This window comes from Gossypium raimondii, chromosome 7 (genome assembly GCF_025698545.1).
Source record: "Gossypium raimondii isolate GPD5lz chromosome 7, ASM2569854v1, whole genome shotgun sequence".
In the NCBI taxonomy this organism is placed as follows: Eukaryota; Viridiplantae; Streptophyta; class Magnoliopsida; order Malvales; family Malvaceae; genus Gossypium; species Gossypium raimondii.
The window spans coordinates 50,977,607-50,993,556 of NC_068571.1; the positions used below are offsets into that span (position 1 = coordinate 50,977,607).

General features: G+C 30.2%; 2 protein-coding genes across 2 annotated transcripts; both read left to right on the forward strand.

The window, feature by feature from the left end:
* Positions 1-3,511: 3,511 nt before the first annotated feature.
* Positions 3,512-8,778, forward strand: LOC105762967 (tocopherol cyclase, chloroplastic). The gene is made up of 10 exons (XM_012581074.2): positions 3,512-4,067; positions 4,879-5,123; positions 5,560-5,639; positions 5,783-5,859; positions 6,206-6,375; positions 6,577-6,674; positions 6,824-6,931; positions 7,255-7,371; positions 7,599-7,748; positions 8,428-8,778. Exons 1-10 carry the CDS (start codon positions 3,550-3,552, stop codon positions 8,602-8,604), a joined length of 1,740 nt encoding a protein of 579 aa, XP_012436528.2. The 5' UTR covers positions 3,512-3,549; the 3' UTR covers positions 8,605-8,778.
* A 3,731-nt stretch (positions 8,779-12,509) lies between these two features.
* LOC105803257 (bark storage protein A) lies at positions 12,510-15,120 on the forward strand. The gene is made up of 5 exons (XM_052633116.1): positions 12,510-12,794; positions 13,377-13,444; positions 13,726-13,881; positions 14,355-14,606; positions 14,685-15,120. Exons 1-5 carry the CDS (start codon positions 12,575-12,577, stop codon positions 15,030-15,032), a joined length of 1,044 nt encoding a protein of 347 aa, XP_052489076.1. The 5' UTR covers positions 12,510-12,574; the 3' UTR covers positions 15,033-15,120.
* Positions 15,121-15,950: the final 830 nt, after the last annotated feature.

Sequence of the window (15,950 nt, forward strand, 5' to 3'; positions counted from 1 at the left end):
TTTTTCGTCCATACATCAACTATTTTTCTGTTATTCAATTTACGTCAAAAATTTTTTTAACTAATAATAAATTGTGGCATCATATAATTTTTTTTTAAAATACCCTTTTTTTTTACATTATTTCTCCTTATTCTCATGAATCAAATAATACTATGTTATTTCCTAGGCTTATATTTACTTTATTTGTTGGACATATAGCAATTCCTTTTAATAAAGAAGGAATGCATTTGGATATATTATCAAAATTATTAACTCTATCTAAAAAACTTTTACATCAAAATTCAAATGATTTTGAAGATTCGTATAAATTTTCTTTTTCTTTTTCTTTTTCGTTCTTTCTTTCTTCTTCTTTTTATTTATAATGTTTTGCAATACTAACAATGCTCAAAATTTACTCTTCCAAAGTCGAGACACGAATAATTAATTTTGTCTTGCTCACCCTGGCAATATCAGTAAAATTCTTTCATCGATCAAAACTAGTGTTTTCAGAACCAAGCTAGATTGGCATGTCAAACTAGTTAGACTAGGAAATGACTAGGATACCGGTATGAAGATGAATTGAATTGATTGACCCATAAACCGATTGAACCAAGCTAAAAAATTTATCGAACCGATTGAACTAAATTTTCTCTTTTTTTAAGAAAATAATTTTCTATTTATTTTTATAATTTTTTAATAATTTATTTGATCAAACCTATAATCGATGATTTGTTTGGTTTGACCACTTTACCAATTCCGATAATCTTGATCAAAATCATAAAGTTTAAAATGCTCACATTTCTAATGTTAGAAATTAAAGTATAATAGAAGAAAATAAAATTGAAGTTTTACCATTTTTATTGTGCAAAGACACCCACCATCATAACGGAAGATCATAACATCTAAATAGAACTTATTTTAGTCTAAATTTAGTAACAAAATTAATTAATTAATTAATTAGATGCATGGACCTAATTGAATATTTAAACGCTTCAAATAGGGGCCTAATTGTATAAACAAAAAATGTGAGGGACAAAATCTAGAATTATCTATTATTCATTTCCATCAATTGCTTAGGGCATTTTCCTCCATGGACAGATGTTAGCATGGAAATAGCATGGACACCAAGGTAGTCAGTGTGATACAGGTAAATGTACCTTTTTTTATTAATATTAGTATGTATTAGTACCGGTCTATTTCGGTATAATGTTTTAGATTTATCACTATTTTTTAACAACATTTGATATATGTATATTTAAAGTATTTACAAATATCAAATAGTGAGGTTAAATTAATCTCAAATATAAAATACTTATCAAAAATAAAATAGATCCACTTACACAGTAGTTTAATAAGTAGTTCTTATACACTTTCGTAATATGATTAATAATTTTAATGATACAACTGTTGGATTTATCAATATAATTGTGCTTATCATGAATGTACAATTTTGAATCAATCGATATTTTCATCATATCGATCTAAAATACTCTATATATTAATTTATATTCAATGGTTGAAATGTGTTTATATAAAACAAATAGTTAGAAGTTTTAAATTTATATCAAATTTAATGTGCATGATCTACATGAATAAATCATAAAATATAATGGTTGGGTGATTAAAATATTAATAATACAAATAGTTACGGAATTGTGTAAAACTACTTTAGTTTTTACACTGTGTAAGTGGACCCCTCCCCTTTTATCACAGAGATAGGGTTAAATTGGTTTTAAACAGACCGAACCAGTCAGACCGTGAATCGGTAATTTGATCGGTTTGATCACTAGTCCAAATTTGAAAACTAAATCCAATCCCAAAAATATGTTTCTCAAAATGAAATAGTCATTATAGATGAACTTAAATAATGTCACAATATTAGCATAACCCAAATATCTTATTTTAATAAATTGTTAATCCTTCAAATATATCAAATTATACTCTATCACAATGAGGATGAAAGTGAGCAATTTTATTGACACATAATTGCAACTTCAAATACTTGCTTCAAAAAGAGTATTTCTTTATTGACAAAGTGCATTTTTTGGATGAATTACAAGAATAGGGTAAAGCTCGAATAACAAGTGCGATTACACTTGGGGCAATAAATATACTTGACCATTAAACCATCACATGGGGTTCACATAACTGCATTCTTCAAATCATAAAAAAGTAAGTATATTTTATATCCAACATTGGTGTTAGTGTATTTTTTTTCAGTAATTGTTAAACAAGTGTTTATTTGGGATCTCCAAATATGAAAATAATAAAAAGAGATAAATATTAAAATTATATTTAAATTTTGATTTAATGTGTATTTTGATATTTGAACTTTAATTTGGTGCAATTGTATAGGTAAAATTTTGATTTTAATTTAATTATACACATTTAAAAAATGAATACATATATTTATTTTCACATTGGATTAATATAATTATTTGTGTATGTAACATATTAGCGTAAAATGGTACCAATTCAATAATGTTACTAGTAACTTGTGAAAATTGTATAAAATTAAAGTTTTATGTATAAAATCACACAAAATTAAATTATAATATAATATTACACATTAAACTAAAATTTATATAAAATTTTAATATTTATTCCTAATAAAAATGTTTAAAATTCATCCGCACAACGTGGTTATAATTTAAACAAATGTTAAAAAAATTATCAATAGGTACAACGTACTTATAAATAAATTCACACACACTCATATATATAATATTAATATATACATCTTATACTGTGGAAAGCAATAAAGTTAATAAATTTTTATTTTAAAGATTGTATTAGTTAACTACCCTTCAACTATACTTCGATTTCCAAATTAATAATTTAATTAATTGTGAAAAATACTTTAAGGACTAATATAAAATTGGGTATAGTTCAAGGACTTACTAATCAAGGCTATTTTAAGGGATGAGAAGTTTGGTAATTTAATTAAGATATTTAAAAGTAGCTTTTTAAGGAAGTAAATATTTAAAACAAAATATAATATACAAATTGTAATAACATTATTGGCTAAATTAGCCAAAAAGTAAAAAAGAAAAAGAAAAAGAAAAAGAGATTTGGTTGTTTAGGTCGATTTCTAACATATTTATTGGAATAGATCGATTTTGAAGAGAAAAATTAAAAACGAGTCTTGAAGAATGAATTTTTATAAGAAAATGTGCCTTATTGGACACACTTTCCTACCTAGTCTGAAGTATCGATACCCTTAAGAATGTATTGGTAATCCATATTCTAATAAAAGTTTAGGGTATCAATACTTTTAATTGATATTTTTTAAAGGTATTAATACTTCTAACTAGGCAAGAAAGTGCGTTAGAGCGTGTTTAATTTCTTACAAAATCAACTAAAAATGCGTTCTGCTAGACATATTTTCATCTTTCCCCTTCCAAATCAGTATATTCTGATAAATATGTCCGATAAACAGCCAATTTTTTCCCTTTTTTTTGTTTTTTTGGCAAATTCAGCCAACATTATTACTCTTATTTTTGTGATAACAGTTGATTTTAGGTTGTGAGCCGTGCGGTCGTATTTTTTGTGAACATTATTTCCATCCCAATGTCTGTTACACGTGTTGCTCAAACTTACACTCCACTTGCTCAAACGTGCACTCAACTTCAGGTCGTTAATGGCACGTTCATAGTTGTTACCAAAAAAAAAAAAAAACGCTTTCAGTTTAAATTCCAAACTTCTCATTTCTTTCAAGTTTCAAAATTTTCTCCTCCTTTTTATTTCCCTCCACTTATTTCAGATTTCAGAGATATTCCAATTTCCATGGACCCAAACATTTACTCACTCAACCAGCTTCACCAATTTTCTTCTTGTTTTATTGGACTTCACTCTCTAAACTCCAAATCCACCCTTAAATTCTCTCAATCTTCAACTTTCAATGCATCTCCACGAGAACTCGGCCCTCTTAGGCTAGGGTTTCGATCGAACTCGCCGGTTGTCGCATGCAGCTCCGTCTCCGAGATTGAATCCGAAACTTCTTCTCCGGCAGCCAAGAGGTCCGTTTCCGTCAGTCCGGTTTATGTCCCCACGCCAGTTAATCGAGAGACTCGGACTCCTCACAGCGGGTAATTCGACTCTTCTAAGTTGCCTTTACTGAATTTGAATTGCTTAAGTTGAACTTGAGTAATTTTCATATTCAAGGTTTGACTTCGCTTTTCCTTTTTGAAACTTTTACTTTTTTTTTTTCTGAAAATGGTTAGACCGTAAAAATCTGAATTGCTATTGCTTAAGCTAAATTTAGTCTTTTCTACGTTCGGTAATTTTTTTTTTTGAAATTATAGTTTATAAAGGTTATAGGTGATAAAATGGTGGATTGGAGAATATTTGATTATTTTGGTATAAGAATGTTACTATTTTTTGGTTTGGTTTAGTTGGTTGAAATGTAAGATTCTTTTGAGTGGTTTAAAGAATATAAGATAATCTGATACCATTTTTACTAAATTGTTCTTAAGGATGAAAAAGCTATTAAATTATACTACAAAATGACAATAATAAATAAAATTAAAATGTTACAAGGATTCTGTCAAAAAATTGGAAATTTTGATTCATTGATTTTTAAGAAAAATGGACCAAAGTCATTGAAAATGGATGTAAAATTGTCAAAAATCACTCAGTAATATAAAATGATGGTATTGGGATTACTCTTACATTACCAAAATTTTGACCATGTTGGTAATATCATATGAAAGTTGTTGAATCAAATATGTTAATCCGAGAAGGAATCTCACATTCCTATCAGTAACGTAAGATGACTCAATCCAAGCGTTTCTTAAAGTGTTAATATCAGGTTCCTCAAGGCTATCATTCATGGTGATCAGCTTAGCAAAGGGTCAATTTTATATAATTCCAATGGTGAAAAGCTTTAGTTGGATATAGGTACCACTTTGATGGGACTACTCGACAATTTTTTGAGGGTTGGTACTTTAAGGTATCAATCCCAGCACGAAAACAGAGCTTTTGCTTCATGTACTCGGTGGAGAATCCTGCATTTAAGAGGACACTGACACCATTGGAAATGCTGCAACACGGACCTAGATTTACAGGAGTTGGGGCACAAGTTCTTGGTGCTAATGGCAAGTATATATGCCAATACAGCGAGGAATCTCAAAACTTTTGGGGAAGTAAGTTCTCTTCGTTACTGGCTTCATGAATTTTTAATCTAAGATCTTATCTCTGACTGGCCACTCGTTGTGCCTGAGTTTTTTTATCATGTAGTAATGGAAGTATGAAACGACATCTATTAGGTCTATATGCCACTTTTTTCTTTATATATATACATATAGTTGCTGCGGCCCTTTGTTGACTTCAGTGTAAAAGTGTTCTATTTCCTCTATGCTTTTTTGCTAGTTTTAACACAATATGAGTTCTTGGGTAGTTCAGCATCGCTGTACCACTTTGTTATAAAGTATAAACCTTATAAAACTCAATTGTATGAATTTAGTTGTTAGGTAGAGTTGATCTACTATTCTCGTCATTGTCTTTTGGTGTTTTTCCTTCTTATACCTTAATAGTGCAGTGATAAAATATACATGCCTAATTGACAATTTTAATGCATAGGCAGACATGAGCTAGCATTGGGGAATACTTTTGTAGCCAACAAAGCCTCACGACCTCCAGGTAAGGAGGTTCCTCCCCAGGTTAGTCAGCAATATTTGGATTCTACTCTTCGAAGGAAAATGACCGCAAAGCAAACCTTAATGCTGCTGCTTTGAGATATTTTATATATTTTAATCTTGATTCTTTATTAACTTCAAATATTTTGTATGGTTGTTTCTCGTAGGAATTCAATAGAAAAGTTTTGGAAGGCTTTCAAGTTAGCCCTTTTTGGAATCAGGGCTTTATTTGTGATGATGGCAGGTGCCTCCTCATATTGAACGCATAAGCATGATTTATCAAACATATGAAATAAATTATTTGGTTTTATCTACTGTCGTTTTTGCTTTCCATAGATAAACATAAAGCATTTAACTCTAGCTTTGTGAGAAGTATAAAAGAATTATTATTTTGATGGTTGATGTGCTTGTGCTCCCCTGTAGAATTCCTGCTGCATGGTTATAGTTCTTTCCCTTACAAACATGCCATCAGAACAGAACGGTGTATCCATGAAGTCCTATTTCCTGTTTTTATTCGAAAGTCTATGCTGTGATAAAGTTACATTTTAGGGTTCAGCATTCTTTTTACCCGGTTTAGGTTCTAATTGCAGGACATATTATGCAAAAACTGTTAACACTGCACGTTGGGAGTACAGTACACGCCCCATATATGGATGGGGTGATGTTGGGTCCAAGCAGAAGTCCACAGCTGGCTGGGCTGCAGCTCTTCCCATATTTGAACCCCATTGGCAAATTTGCATGGCCAGTGGACTTTCAACAGGCACTTGCTTTTCTCCTTCCTGTTTTGAATTACTTTGCATTGATTTCCTCTTGGGCTTTTGAACGTTGTAGCCTGCATCTGTGCTCTGTCTGCTATGTTGCTCACTATTGTTTCCTATCATCTAGACTGAAATTTGTTCTCTTTAGAAATCCTTGTTTTTTTATTAAGAATATTATCTCAGGTTGTGACTTTGGACTGCAGGCTGGATAGAGTGGGATGGTGAAAGGTTTGAGTTTCAAGATGCCCCTTCATATTCAGAAAAGAATTGGGGTGGAGGCTTCCCTAGAAAATGGTTTTGGGTAATTCTTCATTCCTTCATACTCTTGCATGCTTAACTAAACTATTGATGATCTCAAGACATTTTTGTTGTGCTAGGTTTTCCAATGAATAAAACTCAACCATTTTCCCTTTTAACCATGGTGATTTCTTCATTGACATATTACTACAGGCTCAATGTAACGTCTTTGAAGGTGCTAGAGGAAAAATTTCTCTGACCACTGCTGGTGGATTAAGGCAACTGCCTGGACTGACTGAGACCTTCGAAAATACTGCATTGGTACTTCAGTTCTAGCAACTTTCATGTCTTCTTTGCTTCTCTGATTCTGTTAATGATTCCTGTAGCCTGAAAAGAAGCTTGTATTATGATGATGATGATGATGATGATGTTTATGTTTCAAGAAAGTTGAAAGTTGAAACTGCATCCTCCTTTTTCATGTTTTACTTGTCATGTATGGTGGTTCTTTAATGTTTTAAGAACCAAAGCTGGGTAGTGCCACATCATATATGCCTTGCAATCAGAGCAAACTAAATCTTTCGTTGTATAGTAGTAGTTAATTTTGTATAGCTTGACGTATAAATTAATCTTTTATGGTTGTGCAGATTGGAGTGCACTATGATGGAATTTTCTATGAATTTGTTCCATGGAATGGTGTTGTAACTTGGGAAATTGCCCAGTGGGGTTACTGGAACATTGCTGCAGAAAACAAAACACACATGGTAATTTTTACTTCTCTTGGTGATGTTATCTTCCCATCATTGTGCTATGTCAAGAGTTTTCATACCGAAAATCAAAATTCTGCAAAGTCTAATACCCATGGATATGTGGACCTGGTAGATTAGAACTTAGAAAGTTGATTTTGATAGGTGGTCTGATTGATTGTTAAACTACTCTTGAGTTTAATGTATTTACCGGCGAACTCTTATCAAGTCCTGTTTATGAGCAGGTTGAGTTAGAGGCAACAACAACTGATTCAGGTACGACATTGCGTGCTCCAACAGTAGAGGCTGGTCTTACTCCAGCTTGTTTAGACACTTGTTTAGGTGATCTAACATTGAAGATCTGGGAAAAAAATGTTGGTGGCAGTAAAGGCAAGGTATGCTATTGTTACCTTCTTGACGGTTAAAATGAACACCTTATCATCAATTTAGAGATAGGAGAAACCATCTGAATCAGTTCTTGCTGAGCAATTTTGGCTTTTTATACTATTGGAATAAGATCATATGAGAGGTCCCTGTATTATAGGGACTGGATCAAATTAGTCCCTTTGTTATTAAATAGATCAATTTAGTCCTTATACTATTAAAAAAATCAAATAAATCCAAATTGTAAACAATGAATATTAAATCTTATTCCAATTTGGCCTTATTTGATTCTTTTTAATAGTACAGAAACTAAATTGGTCCCTATAATAAAGGGACATCCCAGGTACATCCACCTATTTTTTAGTATAACCTCAGAGAATTTTGCATCTCAGTCCTATCTATATGGAGGCTTGCTGCTTATCCAAAATTTCATCCAACTGAGATGAGAATCAAGGAACGGATAATCTTGGTGTAACAAAGCCATTATATGTGTAATTGTTACATGCTGTGGGTACACTGTACTCCTCAGGTTAATCCCTATTAGATTGAGCCCTTAACCTGTTATTCGACAAATAAAAATGATATGGGCTCCCAAAGTTGGTTTTGGTAAATTCAATCAACTAAGATATTTCAAGTCTAGTCCTTACATAATTAATACATTACTTTCCGCTACATCTTTCCGAAATGCAGCTGATCTTGGATGTTAAAAGTGACATGGCGGCACTAGAAGTAGGAGGAGGGCCATGGTTTAACACTTGGAAAGGCAAGACTACAACACCAGAGGTGATTAAAAGTGCACTTCAAGTTCCAATTGATGTGGAAGGTATATTTGGTTTGGCTCCATTTTTAAAACCCCCTGGGCTATAATTAGATAAAAGATCATGGGCAGCATAGGTGTGGAATATACTCTTCAATCTTTATAGTTAAATGAGAAATCATAGGTGATGATCCATATGATTGTAAATGCAAATGCCTTTATCAATTATTCATATTCTAAATTAATTAATATATTTTTAAAAAAAATTGTGATTAGTTTAAAAAGAATAATTATCGGTGCAAATTTTTTCATCTCGTTATCTTTTTCTTAAATTAAAATTTATTTAATTTATAAACAAAATAATAAATACATACTTTTAGATACATTTTAAAAATTTAAAAATTAATTTTAATCTCATATTGATTAAAAATACTCCAATAATTGACATTTACCATAACTAAAAATTTGTTTTAAAATGTCCGCAAATTTATTTCAAACGTTTTAAATGGAACGATATGTTTATGGAATATATTAAAATTGTGTAATTTTTATATATATATATGCATTAAATTTTATTATGTTTAAATATTTTATATATAAAAATAAAAATTTATTATTATTTTTACATATGCACTAATTTATATTATGGGTGAATATTTTATATATAAAACTATAAATTAATTAAATGTATCTTTTAATTTAAATGCAATAAACCTGTGCATCTATATATAAAAATTAGTTTACACCATCATTAATTAAATGCATATGAGTTGGTTTAGAATTATAGTCAATATTATTAAGCTTTTGTTTAAGGAAAAAATAGGGTTCTACAATACAAGCTTTTGGGCCATGGTTTTTGAATAGTTAGGTCCGGTGGCAACTTGACTTGGGTTGGGTAAACCCGCAAACCAAACAAACCTAAATTATATGAACTTACTCGGGTCGGGTCATGTCGGTAAGAGATAGTGGTCCATATCTGACTTGGATTTCAAATAATTGAGCCGACATATTTATGTTTCTCATTTATTTAGTACCGGGCATTTTGTCATATTTAAAATAATATTTTAAAATAATTTATTGATGATGTGTCTTAACATAAATATGGTGAATTATATGAATATGTTACATGACCATAGTATGAAAAATAATTAAAATACGATATAGAAACTAGCATGCCAATTTATATAATTATATATTTTTAATTACAATTATAATAAAAATAATATGATGATATATGACAGAATTTCGAGAGTTAATTTAATTAGACTTGACACTAGATATTGGTATCACATGCATTTCATGTGAATATATATGTTTTTGTTTTATTATTTAATTTTTTATTTCATAATCGTTATTAAAATAATTAATATATAATGTTAAAAAAATAAAGGATTTTTAAATTATAATTAAGTAATTGTACAATTTTTAAAAATATATTTATAAAATATTTTTTTTTAATCCTTCCCGACTCATAAATAGGAAGATAATGAGTTTTAGCACACTTAAACCCACGTCCTCCTGTATTGACAACAATGTTCATGCCAATCAAGCTAAAACTCAGTCAACAAAATGTTTAAAATATTAACATAATGCATATATATATTTTTTATTCTTCAACTTATTTTTTTTAAAGAGAAAATTTATTAATTCATTACATGAACGAGATTGTACAATTTGAGTAAAAGAAAAAACAACAAACACTCGTCATCAACAGTGAAGGACAAGCTCTATCAATACGATAAAGGCTTCAACCTCAGAATCAATAGAACATTACGTCATATTGATATTCAACTTTGTCACAACTCAGGCACGATATATCTAGACTGATTGCAAGCAAATTATCACAATAAGAAAATCATCAAAGCAACGGGTGGGCAAAATCAATAAAAGAATCGAGCATCCACCAAATTGAAAAGAACGATGACAAAATAACCCCCCAAATCACTTGCAAAATCAAGACTACATGCATAAACAAGACTAAAAAACGTGCAAAAAGAGCAGCCAAAAAATTCTAAAAATCTCTTCCTCCTCATCATCATTATCTTCTTCTTCAATCTATCATCTTTATTATCATCTTCGATCAATATTGAACTTTTGGTGTAATTTACTACTTTAGAGTTACAAATTACCTAAATAATTATAAAATTATAATAATAAATAAGATTTTATTGTTGTAAATTGGATATTTTTATAACATTATGGTTATAATAGTAATTGGAAAAACAACATGAATTAAAACTAAAATTAAAATTAATAACATCGTATAATTATAAAGTGAAACTTTCACATTAGACAATAAAATAGTAAAAGAAAGTGAATAAGGGTGAGCCTAAAATAAATTTACTACAATATGTATAATAAATTAAATAAATGTGTGATGAAAGAATATCACAATTTTACCTCGTTATTGATTAAAAAAATATTGTTTGAACTGGACGGATCAGCCGATTGGACTAGTCGGATTAAGAACCGATCCGGGGAGGGGCTTTATGGTTGACCTAGGAAACAGTATGAGAACTGGTTGAACCAGACAAAAATACTGGTTAAACTAGGCAGTTGAATAGAGTTTTTAATTTATCATTATTATTTTTAATTTTTAACTTGTAATCGTTAATACATTGCAACTAAAATCAAGTGTGTTACTTGGTTTGCAGCGGGGGAAACTTAGAGGAGAGTGATCTAGATTTTTAAGTGCAAATGTTAGGTTATTAAACTGATGTGTGTTAAAACTTAAATCACTTGTTATACGAGATTGAAAGATAATAAATTATTTCTTTGAATAAGGTACCACATACATAAAATAAAAATAAAAACTACGTAAATAACTTGTTATGTTTCATATTTTGTGCACATATAAATCAATAATTTTGTTTTTAAAAAAATGAAAACCAACAACTTCCTCGTGATTTTACTGAAATAAATATTTTGGAAATGGCAAGTGGGTGAGAGAGAATATGCATGAAAAACGTGCTATTTCTTTGAAAAGGAAAGGAAAAATAAATGGGTGGTTGGATTTGAATATAAAATATTATAAATTGAAATTATTTTTTTAAGGGTTTAAGATTTTATTATTTTAGTACTTTTTTGAATCCACAATCAAATATGAATGGCTGAGTGGAGGATAAGAAATCTTAAGGGTGTGTTTGATTGGATGGAAAAGTAAAGGGATGGGAGAAGGAAAATAAATTTTAGGTGTACTTAATTGGGAAGAAACGAGAGAGGAAAGAAAGTATCATTTTTCATCCTAATGCATAAAAACCAATGCTTCTAAATTGGAAAGATAAGATGAGAGAAAATAAGAGAGATGTGTATCCTAGTTCAAATCCATCCTTTTAATTTTCTACCCCTTCAATTTTCCATCATTCTAATTAATTTTCTTTCCACTTTACCAAACAAAGCTTAAGGGACCTATGAATGCCTATAAAAAAAAATTTTGGTTTATGTTCCCAAGTTACGACCCAACGAGTGACAAAAGATGATTACATGGTATTCATAATTCATTCTGTAGAGCACACTCCTTTGTATTTGACAATGTAAGTTTAAATTTATAGAGGCACACTTAAAAGTAATAAAACCTTAAGAGACCTATGAATATTTTAAAAAAGATAAATTTATATATGTTATCATGCCATGACCGAACAAGTTGAATTGAATCATGACAAAAAAATATTGCATGAATTAATAAATTAACTTGAGCATCATATTAAAAAAATGTACAATTACACATTAATTTTTTATCCTTTCTATCCCATTTTGATTTTATCAAAATTTAAACATAAACTTTGATTATTTTAATTAATTATTTTTATCAATAATAAATTTTATCACGTTTAGTACCTAATTGAATTAAAAAATTTATATACTAAATTGAAATCGAGTTCAAATATCAAAATGTATATAAAAAGCAACTCATAATTTTGCACTACATATGAATGGCTCTACAATTTGACTCCCTATCATTTCCATGTGGTTTGTGAGTTCCATTACATATATTGCCTCTATAAAAAACCCCCTCTCCTCACATGAACTCTCCAACCATTTTATATTCTCTCTTTGTGTGCGCGCGCGTTCCTTAGAGAGATGGCAGCCGCCATGAAAGTTGTATGCATGATGCTTCTTGTTGCCATATTTCATAAACACCATGCCCATGGCGCAATATCAGCAGATACACAAAAACTTATCGATGAAGCCAACATGAACGGACCTTACTTAGGCTTGCTCATTCCAAACCTTTTCGAAATGAACCCTCTTCTTCAACATCCAAACTATACTTCCACCAACTTCACCATTGATATTGCTGGTATATGTATATATATATATATATATATATATATATATATATATATATATTATGGTATACATATAGTTTTGAATAGGGATAATATATAATTTAGTCCTTGAACTTTTCTATTTTTACCTAGCTGTTCCCTAAATTTTTTCTGGACCTAATTGGTCTCTGAACTTGTATTCTGTTAACCAAGTTGGTCCCTCCATACTAGCACCATTAGTTTGTGCTGGGATGACAATTTTAGCCAATCTGGTGATGTTATGTGGCAGCCTCTCAGAACGACATGTGACAAACATAATTTATATATTTTTATTTTTATTCTTTTAATTTATGTTTGTCACGTGGTACACTGAGAGGCTACCATGTAGCACCATCGGATTGGTTAGTACAACTAATAATGTTAGTGTGGAGGTACCAACTTGGTTAACGACTACAAGTTCAAGGACTAATTAAGTAAAAAAATTAGCGGCCAACTAAGTACAAATAGATAAATTTAAGGGCCAAATTATATATTAACCCTTTTGAATAAAACCAATCTTTTTTCTTATTCTTTTCTATATAGTTATATATATTTGTGTTTGTGGGTTTTCCTAGGAAGGAGATTTCGGTTCGGGAAAATTGTTGAGAAAAATGTTATATTAGTCATGACGGGACTGAGCATGGTATAATTACTAATCGTTTTTTTTTATTTAGACTAAATTACATCAGTAGTCACTTAATTATATTTTTTATTATTTAATTATAAAAATTACAAAGTCATCCTTCAATTATTTGATTTTATTTTTTAGTCATTAACAGACTAATATAAAATAAAAATACTCAAAATTTAAGATAGTTAGATGACAAAAAAATTAAACCTTTTATAATTAAGTGACAGAAAAAATAATCGGATGACTACTAATGTGGTTTAGTAATTATTTATGTCTAACTTGTTATATAATAGATAAATGCAGGAATAACGAGTCAGCTACTGTTAACTCTATTCAAAATCGAAGGAGTTGTCCATTATGGAATAGCTGGAAATGCCAACCCCTCCTTACACATTGGCTTTGTCACTATTCCTCAATATTGGTCACACTCTGCCCTTTGGAGTTGGCAGGTACACTACCTTCGGACCAATTTGAATTTAAAAAAATCTAAATTAAGCATTATAACAATTTTTAAAAAAAATATTGACTAAATTCAAATCTATCGGATTTAGACTCTTTTTGGATTCTATCACATTTTGATCTTTTAATTAAAAGAAAATCCATTCAAGAAAATTAGTACTCATTAAAGGAGTATTATGAATCAGTTGAATTGAATTAAAAAAAATTGATTGAACTGATTTTCTTTATTTTCTAATATTTTATTTTAAATGTTTTTAATAAATTATTTAATCAAATTGGATCAATCATTCAAACCAATCAAATTGAAACCAGTTTTAGAAACCTTACATTTCAATCTAATTTTTTAATAATCAATTTTTATTCTCTTCTCTGCCGCTACATTTGAATTCGAAGATATATTTCAACATAATTTTAAATATACATAAAAAAGTATACACGGTTTAAGATATGTAACATAGTGCAGAGATATGGATATGGACCCTCTGACGAGCTCCCCCTTGAACCAAATGGAGACTATACAAGAAACATCGGCTACATAAAATTTGCAGATTATGCCGAAAATGTGACTGCCTGTAACTCACACGACAACCTATTGAACAATGTTTGGTTCCAACCGGAGGAAGTCTTCCCCGTTGACGGTACTCCCGAGCAACGGCAACACGCCTTTTGGATCCCTGTCGATCCTCTTTATTTCAATATTTCTAAATCTCTTGAGGTATGAGCATTCGATACATTGATAAACACAACGCAATCAAAAACACAAATTAAAGTTCTTATATGTGTGTGTGAACAGGACATGGAACTAGAGAACTGCGTAAACGCAACGACATGTTTGGACGAGACACCGAGAGTAGTCCAAGTCCACCGAGGAACAAGCGCAGGCATTTACGTAGACAACGCTGCTTATCGAAGCTTCATTTACAAAAAGTTCAACGTAAGCCCGGTCGACATGGAGAGTGCAGCAGTGGCACTGATATGTATGCAACAAAGGGTTCCTTTTATCATCATTAGGGCTCTCTCCGACTTGGCCGGTGGTGGCTCGGCTGAATCGAATGAGATCGATACTTTCATTTCCCTTGCTTCAAACAATTCGGTTAATGTTGTTGTGGAGTTTATCAAGCGCCTTGTCAGTGACCATTAATGTAGTATCCGTATGTGGCCAAAAAATTCTAAAAACTTAAATAAAGAGATGCTCTGAAATGATCTCAAATCATGTTCAGAATTTCCCATTTCCATGCCTTTGATTTTGCTTGTGTAGTTATGCACTTATTTTGGTGAGTTGGGGGGTTTATTGTTATGGTCTCAATGGCACCACTAAAGTAGACAAACTACAGAACGGAAGCCATGACATTAATGGAAGATCATGGTTCGAGATGATGGAAAACTTATTTGCATCATGAATCTAATAATCAATCGATTTAAGATTTAAAATAAACAAAAATATAGTAATACTTAAATAATGAGAATAATAATAATTTTTACTTGGAAATTGCAAGTGAACTTGTTTCTCAGATATTTGGATTATTCTGATGACATTATTCAAAGAATTTTATTTAAAATACCACTTGGCCTGAACAAAATTAAATATATATGCATTCTAGATATCAGGATTTTTAAGCTTTCATATGTTGTTTCTATAATTCTTCTTTGAGATGGGGCATACAGGAAAATTAATATGTACCTAATTAGGGTGAGCAAAACTCGATCCCATTTGAAAAATCGAAAAAAAATTGAATTCCGAGTTAATCAAATTGAGTTATTCGATTTTTTCGAGTCCACTTGAATAAATAATTTGAGTTTCAAGTTCGAGTCGAGTTGAATTTTACAATTCGAATAACAAGTTGGTATACATACTCCTTTGGCCCCTGTCAATTTTGAAAATAAGCAATTTGGTTTTCTCTCAACAAAAATTACAAAAACAAAAATCAAAATATTTATAAAAATTCTAAAATTTATATATAGTTTTAAAAAATCTAAAGAATATATAAAGAAGGTTAAATATTTAAAAATTGTCTAAAATAATAATTTTGGGATCTAAATAAGTTAATTAATGATTCAA

Excerpts from the sequence above, each read along its gene's own strand:
- LOC105762967 (XM_012581074.2), top strand. The coding sequence starts at position 3,550 with ATGTCTGTTACACGTGTTGCTCAAACTTACACTCCACTTGCTCAAACG. Across the intron at positions 5,124-5,559 it reads ATCTCAAAACTTTTGGGGAA|GCAGACATGAGCTAGCATTG; the intron begins GTAAGTTCTCTT and ends TTTAATGCATAG. Across the intron at positions 5,860-6,205 it reads TTTATTTGTGATGATGGCAG|GACATATTATGCAAAAACTG; the intron begins GTGCCTCCTCAT and ends TTCTAATTGCAG.
- LOC105803257 (XM_052633116.1), top strand. The coding sequence starts at position 12,575 with ATGGCAGCCGCCATGAAAGTTGTATGCATGATGCTTCTTGTTGCCATA. Across the intron at positions 12,795-13,376 it reads CTTCACCATTGATATTGCTG|GAAGGAGATTTCGGTTCGGG; the intron begins GTATATGTATAT and ends GGGTTTTCCTAG. Across the intron at positions 14,607-14,684 it reads ATATTTCTAAATCTCTTGAG|GACATGGAACTAGAGAACTG; the intron begins GTATGAGCATTC and ends GTGTGTGAACAG.